This window comes from Augochlora pura, chromosome 7 (assembly GCF_028453695.1).
Source record: "Augochlora pura isolate Apur16 chromosome 7, APUR_v2.2.1, whole genome shotgun sequence".
Lineage (NCBI taxonomy): Eukaryota > Metazoa > Arthropoda > Insecta > Hymenoptera > Halictidae > Augochlora > Augochlora pura.
The window spans coordinates 12,729,607-12,750,656 of record NC_135778.1 but is presented as its reverse complement, the minus strand read 5'-3'; the positions used below and the strand labels follow the sequence as shown (position 1 = coordinate 12,750,656).

Below are 21,050 nucleotides of genomic sequence, written 5' to 3'. Positions count from 1 at the left end.
CGCGGCGTGTCTGTGTGTGGGCCACGCGGGCTCCGCGTGTACGTATCGCGTTATGTACACGACCGGTCGTTTGCATCGGCTCGCAATACCGCAAATGACGACGCTTTAAAGTACAGTCGGACGCACGTCGACCGACCATTTGCATTAACAACAAAAGCCCGACGGAGATCGATCGTTCTGCCCGCGCGCGCACGGCCTCCCTTCACCATAGAAATAAACTTCGATGGGTCTTTCTCTCCTACCTTCTCCCTTTCTATCCGCCTCTACGGGGTTTTTTTCCCCCGTTCGCTTCCATTCGAAACGATCGCCAATGGGCCCTTTTTCGGCTAGAATCGCTCGCGACACCATTATTCCTGGGCATTGTCGGTACAGGACAAATCACCGTTTACAGGGTACGCGCGTGCACGTGTATACGCGCTTCTAGTTCCGCGAAACAGGAACGCTTTTTTTCTAAATGCTGCCCGGATTAATTCGATCTCTTTGTTCGAAATACACTCCGGGACAAAAAGTTTGGCTTGATATTAACGTAGTTAACGTTTATTTAATGCCGTTGCCAAGATTTTGTTTCTTTACGAATATGCAAAGTGTCGCTATAAATAGAAACAAATTCGCTGTTTTTTTTTTTACCTTTTGTGTCAGGGTTAATTAAATTGAGAATATCGTTTTGCTAGTCTCTAAAATGAAGGAACTGATTCGATATAACTATTTATGCCATGTAATAATTATTAATATTTAGTTTGTAATGCGACTTTATTTATATTCAGTTACTTTTTAGGAAATTAATTTAATTCATACGTTGCTTTAAGTATAATGTATAATTTTAATACACTAAAAAGGGGCAAGCTTTAAAATGATTTTATAATTAAGTAATTACATATTCAGTATACACATACGCAATTTGTTATCAAATTTAATTTATTCTTTGGAAAATTTAATGATTTAATAATTATGAGTTTGATCGTTTTAAATTTAACATACTCTTTTATAAAAGTCAATCCTGAATGATATTTAACTAGCTACAGTATCTCGACTGTACAAAGCATAATAAAAAAAAATGTAAGAAAGAAAAAATAGAAAGACTTTTTATTGAAATTTAATAGAAGAAAATCATAACACGTTTAATATTTTCTCTAATATTAAACATAAAATAATGCTCCTCCTTCACATTCAATAACAAAGATCATCCTATATGGCAAAGATTTGTAAAGTAAAATATCAGATTTTATGTCAAATTCGAATTGTTTAAAAGTTTGAACCGCATCGTCGAGTCCAATACAAACGAACCAGTTGAAATTTGAACGCGTTTGAGTTATTTCGTGATGCTTTAGAGACGGTAACCCGGAGGAACCGCGGACGGCGACGCAACAAGAAAGACAGCCTTCCGAACAACGGGACGGATTCTCCTTTGGTTAACATTTTCGTAAGCGGATTACGCGGTGGAACAGATTTATTTGGCCGCGGGATAGCCACGTCAACGGAACCTGCGTAAATATTGTTGAACGCCGGTGTTCATGAAGAGCACCGATATATTTCATTCGGATCCAGCGAAATTCCCTTTTTCTCTCTCCCCCCCCCCCTCCCTCTCTCTCTCTCGCCCCACTCTGCCGGGAACGAAAAAAACGCCCGCACACACCGGGCCGACAGTTTTCATTGTTTTCCTTCGCGGAATATTGGCCGGCGATTTTTGCCGCGAACAGGCATTCCGCGCGCAACACGAAATTTCAATTAGTGTGCGTTTATGTAACAGCAGGGAGTAATGTTTCCGGCGGACGGAACGTCGCTGGAAAATTTATCGTTGTCGACGGGTGATTTTCGGCGTCGTTGACGGAGCCCCGGCTCCGGTTGAAAACCCATCGGCGGAAATATGGATCGGAAAACGCTTTAGGAATCTCGAGACCGCGTTCCGCGAAGCGCCACCAGCCACGCGCGCGACCGTCCCACGGCGCAATGATCCTGGCACGCCCGAACCGGGATGGTAACTGTTTCGTTTGTGTTGGTGCTTTAATTGACAGAATCAAGTAACTTGAACTCGACGCCGGGAACACGGAATCTAATTCTGTCTGTTGCAGAATTGATTTGTTTGATGCCTGCCGGCTACGACCCGGATCGATCCGCTATGAAATGGAACGGTTTTTACTGATAATATCGCGCCAAACGATGATCTTTGTCGTTAAAAACGATAGGCTTAACCCCTTTAGGCTTTACAATTACTGTGATTAGAATTAATGTGATTAGAACGTTCTTAGAAGCGATGGAAATTAAGATAGAAAAATATACACCTCGTATAAATGCTTGGACTTGTGGGGAACAAGCATAGCAGTCTCGATTTACGAGGGGACCCGTGTTTTCTTTTTGGGGTTCCAAAAAAGCCACGGTCAGTCGCTGTAAACCATCCATAGAGAAAAGAGCTTCCTCACGCGCCGTGAAATAAAGTTCCTTTCTAAAACTATACCTCAGTTTAAATATATTAAAACACCTATTTCCAATAGAATTTGTTTGATCGCGTTAATTTCTTAGAAGAGAAAGGAATTTTATATTTATCGTGCGCTTGCGTTTACTCGAATGTTTAAATATCGGTAACGAGAGAATAAAATTTGATTCCACTACATGCGAAATTGGAACAGTTCTGACATAGTGTTTTTTTGAGCGCACATTTCTTGCATCGCAAGATAGATAAAATTATCTACCTTATCATAGATATAAATAAATAATTGTTATTAATTTAAAATATTGAATGTTAATGTTTATAATACTCAATTTTTATATGTAATGTTGAGAAAAAATAAAGTCAACTTATTTTTTTAACGACTAATTTTCTGAAAACGCATGACCCACAAGTGGGTCACGCCGCCACACGGAACAATCAAGTGTGATCCACCTGTGGGTCACGCCGGCGTGAACGTGTTAAACTCAAAATATTATAGAACAATGCACTACCTGATGTAACCATATAAGTTAATCCTTGAGTTACAGTACACCGCGAATAAATTTACTGATGCCACAAGGTAATTGATTGTAAATATTACTTTAAATAAAAAAAAATATTGCTCAGAATAAATCGGTCATCTGCTGTAAAAAAAGTTGTTTTATATATCGTTTATTTTATTCTTTAGATTGGATTATGCTTATTTGATTTTGGAATTTGTACAATAATAAATAATGTCAGAAGCAAAATATTTATATGAAAGTGAAGAAGCTGTAATTAGAATTTCTGTAATTAAGATTAGAAGTTGTGATTAAGTTAATCGTTTTGAATGTGTAATACAAACTTGTGTGAATCTAAAAAATAACTGTGGAATAAATTAATAAATAACAATACGAGGAAAAGATCAAATCATAAGCGACGCGACGAAGAACCAATTAATTTCGTGTGAAATTACAGCAGAACTTCAATTGTCAATAATACAATTTATCCATTCTATAAGTTATTTCTACGTAGCTCTGATTCGTGGTTTGAATCATTAGCCATCAGAATCTTGTCATTTTTAAACGCGCTCATGCGAATCCCGCGCATTGTGCCAATGCACGAGGTATTATGCTCGGAGAAAGAGATGCGTGTACTTCGTTAAATTTAATAAAGAGAACGCGTATGTCATTGAACATTTTTACTTCGAATGTTGCTAATGAATCGCGCAATGGGAGCGAACAAATTTTTGAAAATATCCAACAAAACCGAAACAATCTCGTCCTTATTTTATTTTGACAATGTGGACCGCGTGGACAGCCATGATAGTTTTCCTCTGCTTTAACTCCTTGCGCTACGATTCTTTTCCTGCTGCGTTGATTAGCACTGATTTGTCCTTAACCCTTTCGCTACGCCAGCGTTGTCTGAAGAAGTACTGTCGCTGAACGAAAGCTCGAGCTAGAAATATGCACAGTGCGTGTGATTTCTGTATATACGTTTCTCTTAGTTTTAAATAACAACTGTGCCGAATAAAACAATCATTGCTCTAATGTAACAAGTATATCTACATTTTTAATGTTAAAGGATCTACTAAATTTTCAAATACAAAATGATTCAAATATAAAGTTATTCAAATACAAAACTATTCAAATACAAAGTTATTCAAATACAAAATTATTCAAATACAAAATTGTTAAAATATGAAATTATTAAAATACAAAATTATAAGTAATATAGGATGGCACCCGTATACACATCATTTGGATGCCGCATATATGCGGCGCACGGAGCGAAAGGGTTAATATTGTCTTTAATAGGACCAGATAATTTTAGTTTCTTCTATTGTCTTTATTTACTTCCGTTTCTCGACTTTGATAACAGAAGCCTACAATTTAATCTCGATTTAGAAGAAATTAATAATATTCATATTTAGTAGATCTTTTATGAAATCTTTATCTGACTCGTTAATATAGCGCAAGAGGTTCATTCGCAAAAGGTAGTCCGCGGAAAAAGGGAATTCGCAGTAACGTTCTGGTAATCTGGTTGCAAGCATCCGCTGCAAGTTACATCCGATACAAGAGGTAGAGCCCGGTTGTAGCTCGGCTGAATCGGTGATTCGTGGTGCATGATCAATGCCGGCGAAGATAAAGAGCGATCGTTTCTCTTGATGGTAGCGGTAGGAGGGAAAAACGAGTCGCGCGGGAAAAACACGGCACGCCGACAGCTGTCATCAGCACCGATGATCTTCTCTGTCGTTCACCTTTCATTTTCAGCCGATTTCTCGTATTTCGAGCACTTTCGACTGATTCGCGGACACGCCGCATTTCCAACGCCGCGCCTCGAACGTGATTGGAACTGACGTACCTCGCAACGATAAAATCGAAAAATTGGGTTCATTGTTCTCGGACGGGAGCCATCGTTAGCTGGAATATCATTCGTCACGCGCATGATGGAGCGACAAGAAAAATCGCCGTTGTTTCATTTTCGCGATTGGACACACGCGCGGGTTACAGCGCGGAGTGTACACGGCTCCCCCGCTGCTGGCCGAATGATTAAAAAGTCAAGCATCATCCGACAGCATGGTTAACTGACACATTGTAATATATGAAACTAATTTGCCCCGAGAGCGGGGGGGAGGGAGCCGCGAACACCGGCGAACGTTCGCCGGAAAATTGCCTGCCACGATTATCGGGTAAAAAGGTTATTTATTCGAAGCGCGACAATTTTTTTCTCGAATCGCGACAATCTTTTTATTCGAATTGCGACAATTTTTTTATTCGAATCGCGACAATTTTTTTTTCGAATCGCGAGCAAACGGAGTTCGTTAATTAAAATATTATTTCGCCCGCGCCGATTTTATCTCCTTGGTTTCTCGCACTTGAAACCATCATCGTGCACATCGTCATTCTTGTCTCCAACCCACTGCACTATAATAACGAGTTTGATTCGTGCGACGAACATTTCGTCCACGATTTGATAAATATTGTCACATGGTGCAAGGGGTTAATGAGCTTAATTCGATCCATCTGCATGACAATATTTCTGTTAAAAATAACTGTTTATTTAAAAGTATTCGTCAATTCTGCAAATATTCAATTTTGTGCATTACACGAAGATATTTCTAAATGCGAGAAACAGAGAGGCCTGTTGGACAAAATGTTAATTAAATAAATAAAGGGTGGTTGAACTTCGATTGTACGTTGCATAAATCATAAATACGGTATAGCTAAACGATTGAATTTCGTGGAGCAATTGGTTCGTAATAATTCAAGATCTGAACACTTTCGGGCACTTGTTGCTTCGAAATTGATATTGTGACGGATTTTACATTGATCACGTAAAATTCAGGCCTGTAAGGATTATAGCAAATTTTAATAGAATGTTAGATTGTATTCTGTGAAATGGAAAATGCTGTTTTGCAACTTTTCCAACACAGATTATAGAACAAATTATTGCGAACTCATGATTGCTTTTAATGTACTCTGACTGTACTCTTAATGTACTCTACCAGAAATCTACAATTAACAATAAGTAAATTTTAATTATAGTTCATTTCAATTTCATTATTTTCAAACCAATTAAGATTATAGTCAGAGTAATGTTGATATAAGAATTGCATTGAAAATTAATTCTTTCATAGATCTAATTCACCTATTTGTAAATAGAACTAATGACTTGACAAATCAAAATTGTCCATTTTTCATTCAAATTTTACATTTTGTATCAATGAATATTCTGTATAAATTATTTATAAAATGCCATTTGATTTTTAAATTTAATACGAATTTTAAATAATTCATTACAAAATAATAATAATAAATTACAGGTAATTAATCGCCATCAATTTTGAATAAATATTTATAAACTGTCATTCAATTTTTAACTGAAATATAAGCTTTATTAGAAACCGTTACAAGCACGTGATTATTGTTTTCAAAATATTGTTTTAGATTTGGAAATAATATACAATTTACAAAAGCATTAATTTAGAGTTCGTAAAGATAAATATGATCTACAAAAGGATTAATTTGTACTGCAAAATGCGAATACGATTTACAAGAACATTGAGTGCAAAATCTGTAACAAAATCTTTCTCTAAAAAATCATTGACAAATAAGTTGCGAATGCAATATAATCGAGAAACTGTATCATCCAATATGTCCAGTTTGCCATTCGCACAATCGAAATTTTCCCACGGCCAACTCGAGAGCCGAACGGTAATCCTTATCGGCGAATTTAATCCTGATCGTAGTCTGCCGATCGATATTAAAATTTGTTTGTGCGTACATTGCGTAGATGCACAATAATTAGTCGTACCTGAGGGTCTTAGCAGTGTGCACGATCGACGTTTCAGCGATGTGGCTCTGCAAATATTGATTCAAATCCCCGTGCTCGCCGTTTTCCGATACGATGCACATGGGGTCGTCTTCAAGGCTGGCACCGAGTAGTCGCGCGACATTCCGATCGGCCAGCCGTGCCAGTCTTTTTGCCTCCTGTTGAAATTCTATCCTGGAAAATACACGGGACACTCGGAAGTAATATCTTTATAGTCGGATAGCCTGCCGGCCAGCTTACTATTGAATACGGGCACGCGTATATACGTATACTCGAAATAATGCGAGTACTTTGTCTGGGCATCGCATCATTGTTCCTCGAGGGCTTGTTCGTCTGTTTCTCTCTCTCTCTCTCTCTCTCTCTCTCGCTAACTATCTTTCTCTCTCTCTCTCTATCTCTATCCCTCTATCTTTCTCTCTCCCTTTCTCTCCTTTTCGCACTCTAACGAAAACGGCAAGCAGCGAGAGAGGCGGAGAAGGATGAGGGCCGACGAACGAGAAAAAAACGGAAGGATAAGAGAGGGATTGTAGCAGGCTGAAGTTACGTAACGCGCGACCAACGGATAACAACTACCGAGATTATCGTTTCAAGAACGCTTCCGAGCTTCATGTTTAATAGAGCTCTCCTGTTGTGTTTCGCTTGTCTAATATTTATGATCCGGATAAGAGCAAGCTCGATGCTCCTGAGGCCCCCCGATGACTGCTTATTTCTGAACCCCGACGTCCGTTGAATCGATTGACCAGCGAACGCATCCTGTGCAGTTTTACTTTGCAGCAATCGACGTAATAGTTAGCAACAAAGCGTTCGGGAAAAGTTGACATTTAACTATTGTGGAAGTAATCACAATATGAGAGCACGTGCCCGTTTATGGGGTCGAGGTTTGTACCGGAAACTGGAAAGATTGAAACAATTGTAGAAATTATTAATCCTTTGCGTTCCACGGAATTGTGGATGTTACCTAACAGCACTTAGGAACCTTTATACTATATAGTATACGTTTGGAACAGAGTAAGATATTAATAATAATATTCGATTTATATGAATTTGTAGCCATCGAGGGATAGTTGCAAATCATCATTTTGCTTCTTATCATTTTCTGTAGTACCAAATAATTAAAAACAAACAATGCGTTATCTTTAAGATCTGCTGAAAATATCTCGCAAAATGATAAGTAAAAGGATGAGTAATTGTTTAAACAATCTCTACAGAATAACCAAATATGTGAGTGAATTCTTTGAATTTACAATAAAAGGCGCTAAATAATTAAAAACAAACAATCTTGAATATCTTTCAAAAATATCTCGGAAATTGATGAGTATAGTGATGAGTAATTGTTTAAACAATCTCTACAGAGTAACCAAATATGTGAATAATTTTGATTTCATAAATTTGCAATAAATGGCACCAAATAATTAAAAACAAACGTTATCTTGAAATTAAGTTTCTCAGCTTTCGCCATCGTCCTAAAAGTTGGTTGCTTGTTTAATAGTTTCTAACGTTCTAATATTTTATATTATAATTTTTTGAAAAATATAACATTCGGTTTCCTGTGTATAGTAGGCTTTTAATTACGAAACTTTATTGCGACGAGCAATTTTAAGGGCAAAGGAGTTCGCGTCTGTAACTGCGCTTGTGCTCGGTGTGCAAACGGGAAAATGCGCGTCTCTGGAGATCAACGCAAGAGTTTCGGGAAAAGGAAAACGAAATAAAACTTTCCGCTGGAGCGGAGGAAATTATGATCGTGTAAAGCTTTGCCAGATCTGACCCTCCGTAATTTGTTTATATGCCAAACGGGCGGAACGTCGAAGAAAAACTCAAAGCCCGGTGGAAAAATGATGAAAAATCTCTAATACTGGATCGTGTAGTTAATATATCTGATTACATTAATAAATATAAATCGTGTAGTTAATATATCTGATTATATTAATAAGTATAGATCGTGTAGTTAATATATCTGATTATATTACTAAATATAGATTGCACAGTTAATATATGTGACGTGAATAAATATATCAATTATAAGATTATAAAAATACTTAAAAACTTTGAAAATACTGTCGTGTTATCTTCAATTCCAAATTTTATGGCAGCAAGGAAGAACGCCGCATGTTACATGTTTTTACTTCAGAGATATTGTTGGTTAAACTTCTGATCATTAACGTTTCGTATTATTAATATTTCAAATTGCATAATTTCCTCGAGCTTATAATCGATTTTCACAATGCTTTTTCTGATAAATACGTAAATCTCATATGCCACAATTCAAAGTTTCTGTATTAAAAAGTATACGACAATATGTCACAAAAATAGCATAAAATAAGAAAACAACTACCAGTAAAAATCAGCAACAAAGATAATTAAATAAAGTGGAAAAGCTCGAGAGAATAGAGAAGAAAAAAATCGCCCTATCAAATAAAAAACAAACACATCCCTTGCTTGTCTTGTAATTGAGGCAAGACGGGCAAGTTAAAATTAACGAAACTCAAAAGTTATTATTAAAACTACGATTACGAGAGGCGGCAAGTGCCCTCCGATTTTTCCAGTCCGAGAAATTGAAATTCCCGGAACGGAAACTTTCCCTGCGAGACTCTCGCGTTCGACACGACACTGTCGTTTCACGTTTGACCGTGCGGCAAGTCAAAGTTTCCCGCGTAGTGCTGTCGCGCGGAGTCGAGGGAACGAATCTGTAATTCGAGCCGTAATTTGTAATATTGTTTTGACACCGCGTAACCACGCGAAATTCGCGAACGAGCTTTTGTCACGAAGGATATCAATTAATGAAGGGCGCAATTAGCGGCACCGGTCGGCTGCCGTGGCACGGGGGCGCCGAGCACACAAGCAAAGGCGTCCCACCGTGAACTCGAAATCCGGTATTCTTCGAGTTGTCGGCTGCTCGCTCGGCGAGCACGCTTCGCGTGCCCGCGCCGCGATAATCATCGGATTTCCATACGGGGTCGCGCGTTAACGAGAATTTCGCCGATTTCGCGGAAAAACGTATCAAAGCGAGCGAAAAGAGCGCGAGCGCGAACGATCGACGCGGTCGTCCACGGCGTTTCTGAAATCGTCGCTATCGAAAGTGTTGAGAAAAATTTGAAAAATAGAAAAACGCCGGGTGGAAACGATTGTTCTTTCGGGGCTTTAGCATCCCGTCATCTTCTCGTCGACGGTGCACGTCCCGCGCCGACGTTCCGCCGAGCGGAGGAACCTGTAATCCCCGATCCTGTCTACCCGGATCATCCGTTCACTGTGCCGGCGCGGCGATAACGCGCAGCCTGCTCGTCCCCGGGACACCACGCTTTATCATGTACATCCGGTTTTGCTTCCTTGGCTTCGGCCGCCACTTTATGGACATCGGTATACACAAATCGAAGAAGCGTAGTCGCACGAGAATTGGCTCGTTGCCCTCGCACTTGAGTACCCACTCGCGGAAAAGCGTCTTGTTTCGTTGGAAATGATTTCGATCAAGCTCTTCACAGACAAATGTATAAATTCTTCTCAAGGTATACTTTTACCACTTTCTTTTAACCAGTTAAGTGTGTTCGACGACTATGTCCGTCATGGAGATGTGGCAGAATTTTGTGTTATGACGATTGTACCCGTCATGCGTCAAATTATGTTACAGTTCGATATTTAACTCTTTACACTCGAAGCTATTTTAACTGTAATTCTAAAATAACTTTTCTGACATACAGCATTTCCATTTTATATGACAAAATATATTTTATGCATATGAAATTGAATCTTGTGACTCATGCAATAACAGATATATTTTTAGTCATTTTTGAAATCTAATTTTTCATAATATAAAAATTATTATGAAACGTGCCGTAACAATTTTAGTGGTGCCTCAGAGTCACCACTCGAGTACAAAGGGTTAAATTGTAATTCTGGCGAAAACTAAATTATATTTGTAAATTTTAATATATGTAAAATGTTTAAAGGTCAAGAATTATAAATAATTTGAGTTATATTCATAACTTCCTTCCTCGTCGCTTGATTATCGACATAATTGACATAACTTTAACCATAATCCTTGAAATAACTTTACCATAACCGTGTGCAACGTGGAATTCACGTTCCAAATATTTGGTATAATGTACCAAAATATACTAAATTTACAAATTTCAACTTTAAAACTTTTTTACTTCTTTCCTACGTTTCAGATCTTTCTTAACCTAACTCTCAATACTCGTTTGTGATTCCAGGGTTAATTGTAATAAATAAATCGGTCTTCTTAACGAATTTATCTTCCCGGTATCAAAGTAAAATTAATCAGCAGGTAGATACTAATATCATCACGCCGCACAGTTGGTAAAAACCGAGATACAGCGGCCAAAAATAAACTTTTTAGTGTTTTCAGAAAAGTAAAACCACCTGTTTAATTAAGAGAGGTATGTTTACCACTGATGAATACCGAGAACTTTTTACGAAAAATATTCGTTTTTATGTGATGTACCATTTAACTAGTTTAGAAAGCCAAAGCTGTATGAATCAGTCACAAAGAAAAAGAGAAAAGATAATATTGTTTTAGTTTTAATTTCCTTTCTAATAATTTAACTTTGAACGATTTTACTTTTATCGAAACACCGATAAATTGATTGTTGACCGTTGTATCTCATTCTTTTTCCACTGTGCGCCAGAACAAAGAATATTAATCCTTTGCACTCGAATGGTGACTGTGAGGCACCACAAAATTGTTCTATCGCGTTGCGATAACAAAGTTTGCGTTTAAAGAATTGTTAAGGTTATGTCATGTTATTACGAATGACAAGAATCAATTACATGTACATAAAATATACTTTTTTATATAATATGGAAATACTATAAGCCAAAGAAATTACTTCAGATTTCCAGTTGAAATGCCTTCGAGTGCAAAGGGTTAACACATTTCGTGTCACGTGTACCATCCATGGTACATGCTTGCATGTTTATTTAAATGGCTAAAAAATAGTTTATAACAAATCTAAAATTAAAGAATTAATGTCCACCACAAGAATGGATCTCAATGAATTTGTTTTATTATTATATACGATTATTGATAATTACAGATAATATAGCAAGTTTTTATGAAATAACAAATGACTATGAATAAAATACGAGTTCGTGTAAATTGAGTCCGTTAATATTGTATGCGCAAATTTTGTCAAATAATATCCTGAAACCAAATTATTTCTAAATTGAATTAATCACTTTTTCACAGAAATTACGTTTTCCTATACTCGTCAATTTGATGTTTGTCCAAATTAATAGGAATACAAGAAATGTTCGTAAACCAGGTGTTGAACCTGCGCACGGTAGCCGGAAAAGTTTGCGCTCGAGCAGTGACTCTGAGACACCGTTAAAATTGTGACAGCACGTTAAAAAAAAAATGTTTACATTATGATAAATTAGATTTCAAAAATTATTAAAATTATAACTGTTGTTGCATGAGTTACAAGATTCAATTTTTGTCATATAAAATGGAAATGCTACATGTCAGAAAAATTATTTTAAAATTAAAGTTAAAATGGTTTCGAGCGCAAAGAGATAAGCGACCCAGTTATAGAATAACGCCGGCGAATTACAGCGGCCGATTGCAGAGTGTTACCCTCGATTCATTTATTACGATCGTTAGAACGGCGCGAAGGTAGGGAGAGGTGGGAGGTGAAGGTTGGCGAACGAAAGCATAGAAGGGAAATAATGGAAATATAGGACATCGATAGAAAATTATCCCAATCGATTATATCTAGAGCGGCACGTTAACGGGATAATTCGATAATGTGGCGCAAAGTGATTTCGAATATAATAACACGCTCGACGCATTAATTTGCCCGGACGCGATAATGCAAAAGGTGTTTAAACGGCCGGCGACTGCAGTTATAATCGAATAACTCCGAGGGGGCCGCGCGCGCGCGCGACGCTATTATTTTTCCCGACACGGGCCTTAACGACGCAACACCGATACCGTGTACCTACGATTGCCCCGGCAGTACCCGTAATTGACTGTATCGAGCTTCCAATTCGACCTAGATATCCTTTGAAACCGGCTAAACTCTCCGGGGAATTATTTAAACTGCCTGCGAATCACGAGGCAATAACGAACTGGAAAGTTCGAACGTCTAATGCCAATATTGATTTCGCGTCAAATTTTTCCCGGCTCCGTCGCCGACGGAAAAAAAGAGGATCGAAACGGTACGGAAGTTTTATTCGAAACAGTAATTGATTATCTGGATGGCTTGACCCCGTGTGCCCCGCTGCCTTTTTCAAGCGCGCTCCGCGCGGTCGGTCCGATTAATATATAATAAATGTATTATATAGATTAAAATATATAAACGTCCCCCGTCCAGCGTAATTAGCTGCGCCGAAAATTTCGGACGCGGTTGGTATCTTAGACTCGAAGCTTTTAGTGTCGTGACCTGTCGAATGTATTTTCTCGATAAAAATATATTCGTTCATAATTAATCTAATTTTGTATATCGCTAAATAAATCTGCAATTGTTTTCTATTTTCATACGAAAATCACAGGAATGATTTTTACTACATTGTTATAATTGCTTTGTAATTTAGTACAATTGTGTTTTCAACTAATTTTGTTTTCAAAATTTTAGTATCGTTCTTTGGATTGATAATGACATCGCAATAATGATATGACTGGCAAATATTAGATCTTATAACATATATTAATATAGAACTTGTAAAAATTTGAAACAAATTATGTCTTGGAAATTTTATAAAGCAACACATATGAGTCACTGTTAACGCTCGGTACGGTTAGTATTAATTCATTGTTTAAAAATAATACTGAAGAAGAATAAAATCTTTTGATAGCTTTTCTTTTTAGAATTCTAAATATGTTACGAAAACAAATCCTCGTTTTCAGTGACAACTAAAATACCTTTTTCAGGTAGGAACCAGTGTAACATTAATACAAAATTGAAATAGTTATATCATTTTACCTGAACTTGTACAATATCCAGGATATTAAATATGTACTGTGCGAGGTATGTTTTGTCAAATTTTATTCAAACACTCGCTGTAATGGAAACGAAAGAAAATATGTACCGAGAACGGTCATAAAATATACCGAATAAAAATAGCTTTAAATAAATATGCATTTAATACATCAAGCTGTCCCATATTTTTCTCTTTAAAAATTCTCTTTCGATCTCGGTCGTCGAATTTTAAAACAGTACAGTTTCCGTTAATTTACAATTTGGAAAATGACCTTGGAAATGAAATTGATGAATTAAACGTCTATATACGCGAAAATGTTATTGAAAATTTCGATATTCGATGTAATGTCGGTTAACATAGTCGCGGTGATCATTTGACAATTATTATCTTTTACATATAATTGCCATATATGCTACTTGATAATTAAATAAAGGAATCAATAAAATTCCAAATAGTTTGCTTTTATTTAAAAAAAAAATGCTATAGTCTATATAGGGTAACCTTATATATTCTCACCGCAGAGAAATATGTAATTATGAACGTTCTCAGTGACCGGTAATAATACTTATGGGTTAAAAGCAAAAGGACTGTCGATGTTACATGGTTCACCACTACCCTGTGTAACGCACGATCGACAGTTTATCGAAATATTGTAAGCGAGAGAACCCCTGGGATTCTCGGTTGCCACGGAACTCGTTCGACTTCCGCGATTATTTGCTTAATGTCGACAAATTTCGGGTTAATACGCGGCGCGGAGGCAGTTGATGATAATACAGAATCCTCACCTAAGCGCATCCGAGGATCCGGGTCTCAGGGACTTAACGATCACGAGGTCGCTGCTGGTGTTCCGGAAAACTTCGTCGTATCCAGGAAACCTGTCGACCTCGCAAATGTGAACGTCGCCGAAGTATCCGCAGCCGAGGTTTTCAACGATGTTGAGCTTCTCCCGAGGGAAGTCTAAGATGCACTCGGGCACCTCGTCTTCCTCCTCCGTAAGCATATCCTCGGGACTGTAGCTTGTCATGCTACTGGAGGCTTTCGCGCTCATTGGCGGTGGCGTGCTCGGCGTGGGGGACGGCGGCAACGGCGGCAGAGAATTCTGTAATAAAAGGCAAATGCGCCGATGAAACGGAAAAGCCGAAAATATTTCCAAACGCACCGACAAGGAACGTTATTCCTTATCTCCCTCCTCATTTCGCGCAATCTCCCAGCGGTTCTACAGACGGAATTAATATTTAATCCTCGCGGTCGGAAATGTGTGCGCGGAAGATCCTTAGATGGTTTTCGTACACCTTGTTTCGCTTTTTTCTGCAAACAATTGCGTATTACTCGTTTCAAAAACCGAGATATTAAATCGCTAGAAATATTTTCAAAGAACTTTTCAAGGCTTATATTGTTTTAACATTACTCTTTGTCAAACTATGGTGCTGGGTGTTTTAATGAAAGATTCTTAAATTGATTTCAATGACTGTATTATCAGGTCTGTGTGTTAGAAAAGAGTTTTCGTACGCTTCTGATAGGTTATGTTCAACGCGGTCTTTTTATACGTGTACGAGGATATACATTTAGGTTTTATGTCATGCATTATTGGTATAATATAATACTCTTATTAGTGACAGGAAATGAGAATTCTCGTTTTATTCATTCTACGCGTTGTAACATATATTTATGTAGTACTGTAAATGTAAGGCGAGCGTTAAATTCTAAGGACAATATAGCTTTTAGGACATTGTAGGGACCAAGAGACACGACATCAAAGAGAGCGAACGCCATTCGTCTTTGCGATGGTAACAGTTTAAACAACGAAGATCGCCTTAAGAAGTCTAAGAGTAGTTAAGTAGTCGTGTCCTCAGTTTCGATACTTTTCTGTTAACTATCCTAGTCTATAATTTCCTAATTTAAACGAACTTATTGTTAAATATATTACTACATTTATTAATGTTTTCTGATATATATATATATATATATAACTCTATCGTTATATCAGAGCCTATGTGATGCAATCTGCAACGAATCTATCGTGTTAAAGAAATTTTCATTCATCTTGAATCTCTTAACCTATTATCTGCGTACGACGAGTATACACAAGGAAATGGCAATTTTACATCTTACAAGAAAAATACTTCTCCTACGATCCAGTTTAAAATACTTATAAAACATATTCATAAATTTCGCACAGTTTAGAATAATTCTAGAACCACTGTCTACAAAACTATACTCATTGTAATCGATAAAACGCATAACAAAAATCTCCAAAATAAATTGTCGCAGCTAAGTGGTTAAGACATTCAAAGAATCATTTAAAAAAATTTAAATACGAATAAGAAGAAATCAGCGGCCAGCAATGAAGTAGTCATTCCTTCATAAGTGCAACTTGTTTCAAAACTATATTAAATTCGTCTCGAGAAGCTTTTCAAAATTTAGGATATTAATGGGTTGCGAAAATGTTCGATGTTCTGAAAGAGGCGACATTTGAAAGTATATCTATGAAAAATTGTGGAAGTTTTTCATTAGGAGCTTAATGGTCTTGCTAAGAAAATGGGGATAAGTTGAGCGACAACGGTATCAATTACTCTTCCTCCTGGAACTTGTAGGAACTTGTGAAATGCTGATAGATGACTTGACCAATAAGAAGGAATTTACTGATCTTCGTAGTAAAGAGAAATAACGAGAGGATTTTATTTCTTGTTGTACGATAACTTTAGTTATACTTTCTGAACGTGTCCGTGTTAGTGGCCAGCACTAATATTCTTCATGACACGGACGTGCCTAGCCGGCTATTTGTGAGGTTAGGATTTTTTGCTAACAGCTGGTATGCAATTTAGACTTAACCCCTTTGCATTATAATAACGAGTCTAACTCGTGTTACAGATTTCATGCAAGATCTACTAAATATGAATATTATTAACCCTTTGCACTCGAGTGGCGCATCTGAAGCGCCAATGAAAATTGTTGTATAATTAACAAAATAATGTTGACATTATTGAAGACCCTTCTGTTAAAAGCGTAACAGTTTTACAAGTTACAAGACTCAATCTCATATGCACAGATTATACTAATTACTATACTATAACTGGTTAAAATAGCAATTTTGGATCTAATCTTAAAGTAGCTTCGTGTGCAAAGGGTTAATTTCTTCTAAAATAAATTCTTCGGTTATCAATGTCTATAAACCAAAGTGCATAAAGACAATAAAAGAAACAAAAATTGTCTAGCCCTATTGAGGAAAATATTAAGGATAAATAAATGCTAATAAACGCAGCGTAAAAGGAATCATAATGCAAGGGGTTAAATTAATTCTGCAGTCGAGAGAACGCATACTTTATTGCTTAACTTTAGGATTTCGCTTCTCTCGACCCCAATAGCCAAGACGTGTCATAAAAAAGGAAAAGTTCGGAAGAGTAATTCCGACATTGGTTTACAAAGCATTTATTCGTTCTTAATACTTTCTTTAATAAAATTAGATAATTCTTATTTCTAGTATCGTCATTATTTACTTTCCCTTCTGTACTTTGATAATAGGAGAATTCAATCTGATTTCGATTTGAAATAAATTAACCCCTTGTGGTATCTTAATGAGTCAGACTCGTGACGGAGATTTGTATTAATATCCTGTTAAATATTACTGTTATTCTTTTCTTTTAAATCGGATTAAAAATCTCTATTTCCTTGCAATCAATATTTAATCACTCTAGTAAATGTAGACACACAATAAATATAAATTTTCTTTTTCTCCTAATTAATTATTATAACCAAAATGGTGCTTACCATTGTAACTATAAAGAAAATGATACGGCAAGAGGTTAATAATATTCATATTTACTAGATCGTGCATGAAATCTTTCTCACGAGTCTGACTCGTTATTATAGTGCAAGAGGTTAACTTTAGGATTTCGCTTCTCTCGGTCTAAATAGCCAAGACGTGTCATAAAAAAGGGAAAATTCCGAAGGGTAAGTCCGACATTAGTTTATAACAGTGAGCACGCCGAAATTACACCTGGAGGAATTTCCCCGCCATTGTTAAGCTATTGCTGTCGCTCCCACCTTCCATGCACCAGCAACCTCCCAAAAAACGCGTTAAAGCGCAAAAGAAGGGTGCCTTTTTTGAAACAGACTCGCTGATTAGTTATTGTTAAAATAAAGGAACATTTTTTAGAACATCAGAGTTGTAGAATTCGAGGACCTTAGACCTCTGAGGAAAGATGTAACAAAGTACCAGGCTAAATAAATAAGTTTTCTGAGCTAAATTCCAGTCCTACATTTTATACAGTCCGCACATATGCGATATCGGGAATATTTCGGCATCCGATAGACAATTTTAAGAGTAAGTTGAAGGACATTAGTATAAAGTTGTACCAAGTAGACAGTTGTGGCTATGTACGCGTTGAAATAATTCGTGCAAAGTTGAAAGTTGAATTTATATGTTCTCGTAGTAATCCTATTGTACAATATCGTCTAATTTTCTACGATATAATTTACAATAATAATATATACTACACATATAACGTCACAATTCGTCGCTATAACTGACGAAGCCGTGACGCCCCCGACAGTCTATTCATTTTACATTTTACAAGACGCAGCCAGGCTGCAGTAGAGTCCATTTGGCTCCGCCAAATGCAGCGTCGCGTTAACTCGAACGGATCCTCCGAGTATTTAATTACCGCGTTCGTATTATTCATGAACCCGTTATCAGTGCCCCGTTCCATTCAATTATTTTTACGTTACCCTCGGCCTCGGGAGCAATTAGAAAGCGAACGTCGAAAAATCATGGACGATCTTTCTTCGGTAAATACGGCGACGATTAGCAATGTACAGCTTAAAGGGGAGCGACGTCGTAATCAGATGAAAATACGCGCAAGCCAACCGGGAACTTAAAGTAATCAATAAACACACCCTTTACAGTATCGCCCGGTGATCTGCGTGCGCCCACGAAAGACGTTCCTGTTGGACGTCTCGCATTAGTTATGATTGATAGTGCCCTCTGGATGCCATGTTTTTCATCCATTATGCTTCATTATTCTTCGTTCGAAGTGTACGAACGGCGCTCGGCAAATTCCGAGCGTGGGAAAAATTGATTTTGATCCTGTTCGCGTCGGCGAAAAGCCGCGTTTCCACTGCGACGATGAAACCGATTCATCGAACTCGAAATCGCGTTATACGAGCGGTGCATAATCCTCCCAAGAATAAGGGCTATTTTTTTGTAATAGTGGATTTCAAGATGCTGAGATTGCAATTTTTATTTTTATTTTATTGCAACTATGATTAGCTATTGATTATTCAATTTGTATAGTCGTGTACAGTGAAGCACTTGCAAAATCGTTTTAATTCTAATTGTTGTTCAGACATTCAAGAATTATTTTCTCATAATCTTCTACATACTTTGAACTATGTACTAAGGAACTTAACGAAGAACTTAATGAACTACTTGAACTTTGAACTTGATTATGAAATCAAAAAACGAATGAAACCAGATGGCATTTGCTTTTTTTAAACTGACTAGAACACGAATTTGATGCATTTAATCGAACAGTATTTTCGTGACCTATTTATTAATAACGACCATAATTTTTAATAAAATCGCATGTAATCATTTGTACTGTTACGTCAAACATGTATAAACGTACGTGCAAAAGTTCAGCTTAGTGGATTAGATTATTACCAAATATTATAGAAATAATAATAATCTTACAACCTGAATTCGACTGTTTTATTCGAATAAATGATTATTTCAATAAATATTCGCTTAAACTGTTGAACTCTGAAGAATTAATTTGAGAAACAATCTTCAACAAACGAATTAATTGTATCTCCATTTTTAAAACGGCACAACTTTTTCAAATCTGGTCTAAATGACTAGAATCTGTCTGTAGGTGTTGCAGGTACGCAATAAGCTGTATCTGGTGTGTCGGGTCGGCGTAAGGTAAAAATTATATTTTCGCGTAGCGCGGGATCACGGCGGGACAAAATTCAGCGAAAATGAAATTAAAGCAGAAGCCGGAACAGCGGTGGCAGCGAAACAACATGGAATTAAGAGGAGCCCGTCGGATAAGCTCGCGGGGGCAGCAACCCTCGAAAGGGAAACGATTCAAGTGGCTCGCCGCGTGCTGCGATCGCGTTGTAAGATCCTAGAGTCACGAAGTGGTGTTTGACACAGTTCCGAGCGGCCCGAAGTGGCCCGCATTAATGCCTCGAGAAGGACTAATCGTCACGGATCGCATGTCTGCCGTACATTTTTGATACTCACCTTGCAGATCTCCGTACTGGCGTAATACTTTTCCGGCGGCGGTGGTATGGGCGGCGGATTAGATGGATATTCTTGAGCCGGGGGAATTGGCCTGGCAAGATTGATCGCCGTGTTCAGCGCCAGCGGAATAACCGGCTGCACCTCCGTGATCCCTGTCCGGTGATACCGTGAAAGGCAGAAAGAATTTTTGACAAGGTTAGAGACACACGATGGCCACCGTGCACGGAACGCGATCGCGACTCGTGCCGCGCGGTCCTCCATCTTTAACGCTTCGCGGACGAAAACTTATTCGGCAAAACCGTATCCACGCGAATTTCCCGCATAATTTGATGCACTCGATGGCAAAGAACACGAAATTGCTGCTACTCTATTTGTTAATGTTTAATTTGCGCATTTTTACTCGTCATCTATTTAGTCAATTTACAGATATTGAATTAAATAAAGTGATGTTACTCAATTTACTCGATTGAATCATCAATTTATTCAATTTATAGAAATTAGATTAAACAAAGTGCTGCTACATTCGGGGAAAGAATAATAGATGGAGTTCTACTTTTGCTTCTTTGCATTATCTTTTCAGTATTACCTTCCTACAACCTCTTATAGAATCTACATCACGATTCGATTGCATTTCAATTGATTGAATTGAAAATTACTTGCTGCCAATAATGACCCATTAGATGTCGAATCACTTTTGTAAAATTTTCACTTTTGTATTATAAATTCATATTCCAGTATTTCTGGTAAAATAATATGCTCTGTACATTTCCTAAATCAAAAACACCAACTAATTTCATGCTGTAGGGAAAGACACTAAATAATACGCTATGTGAAAAACTTTAAAAATTCAAAAATAATTTGTTCAATAAAACCAAAGAATGATATTTAAAAAACTGTTTGATTCTACTAACACTAATACAAATACAAATGTTTGATTACTAAAATCTAGCAAAGCGAAGACAAAACAGTGTTAATAACAAGAATTCAAGCAAACATTCTTCCGCCTTAATTATAGTCATCTGATGCTGAAGCTTCAAAATGAAGTTTAAAAATGAAAGCAACAATTAAGATTAGCTACCGACGAGTCAAACGACTCGGCAAATCTTCGATCGAATCTATATTCCTTTTTCC

At 37.3% G+C, this 21,050-nt stretch overlaps 1 protein-coding gene across 1 annotated transcript in view; it reads right to left on the bottom strand.

Annotated features, from left to right (window-relative positions):
- Window positions 1-21,050, bottom strand: part of Ddr (discoidin domain-containing receptor 2) — a 385,161-nt gene that overhangs the window by 22,023 nt on the left and 342,088 nt on the right. Inside the window, exons 13-15 of the mRNA XM_078185212.1 lie at window positions 19,920-20,071; window positions 14,458-14,771; window positions 6,722-6,913 (exon numbers count right to left, since the gene is read on the bottom strand). Coding sequence (XP_078041338.1) covers window positions 6,722-6,913; window positions 14,458-14,771; window positions 19,920-20,071 — 658 coding nt within the window. The remainder of the gene's footprint in view (window positions 1-6,721; window positions 6,914-14,457; window positions 14,772-19,919; window positions 20,072-21,050) is intronic.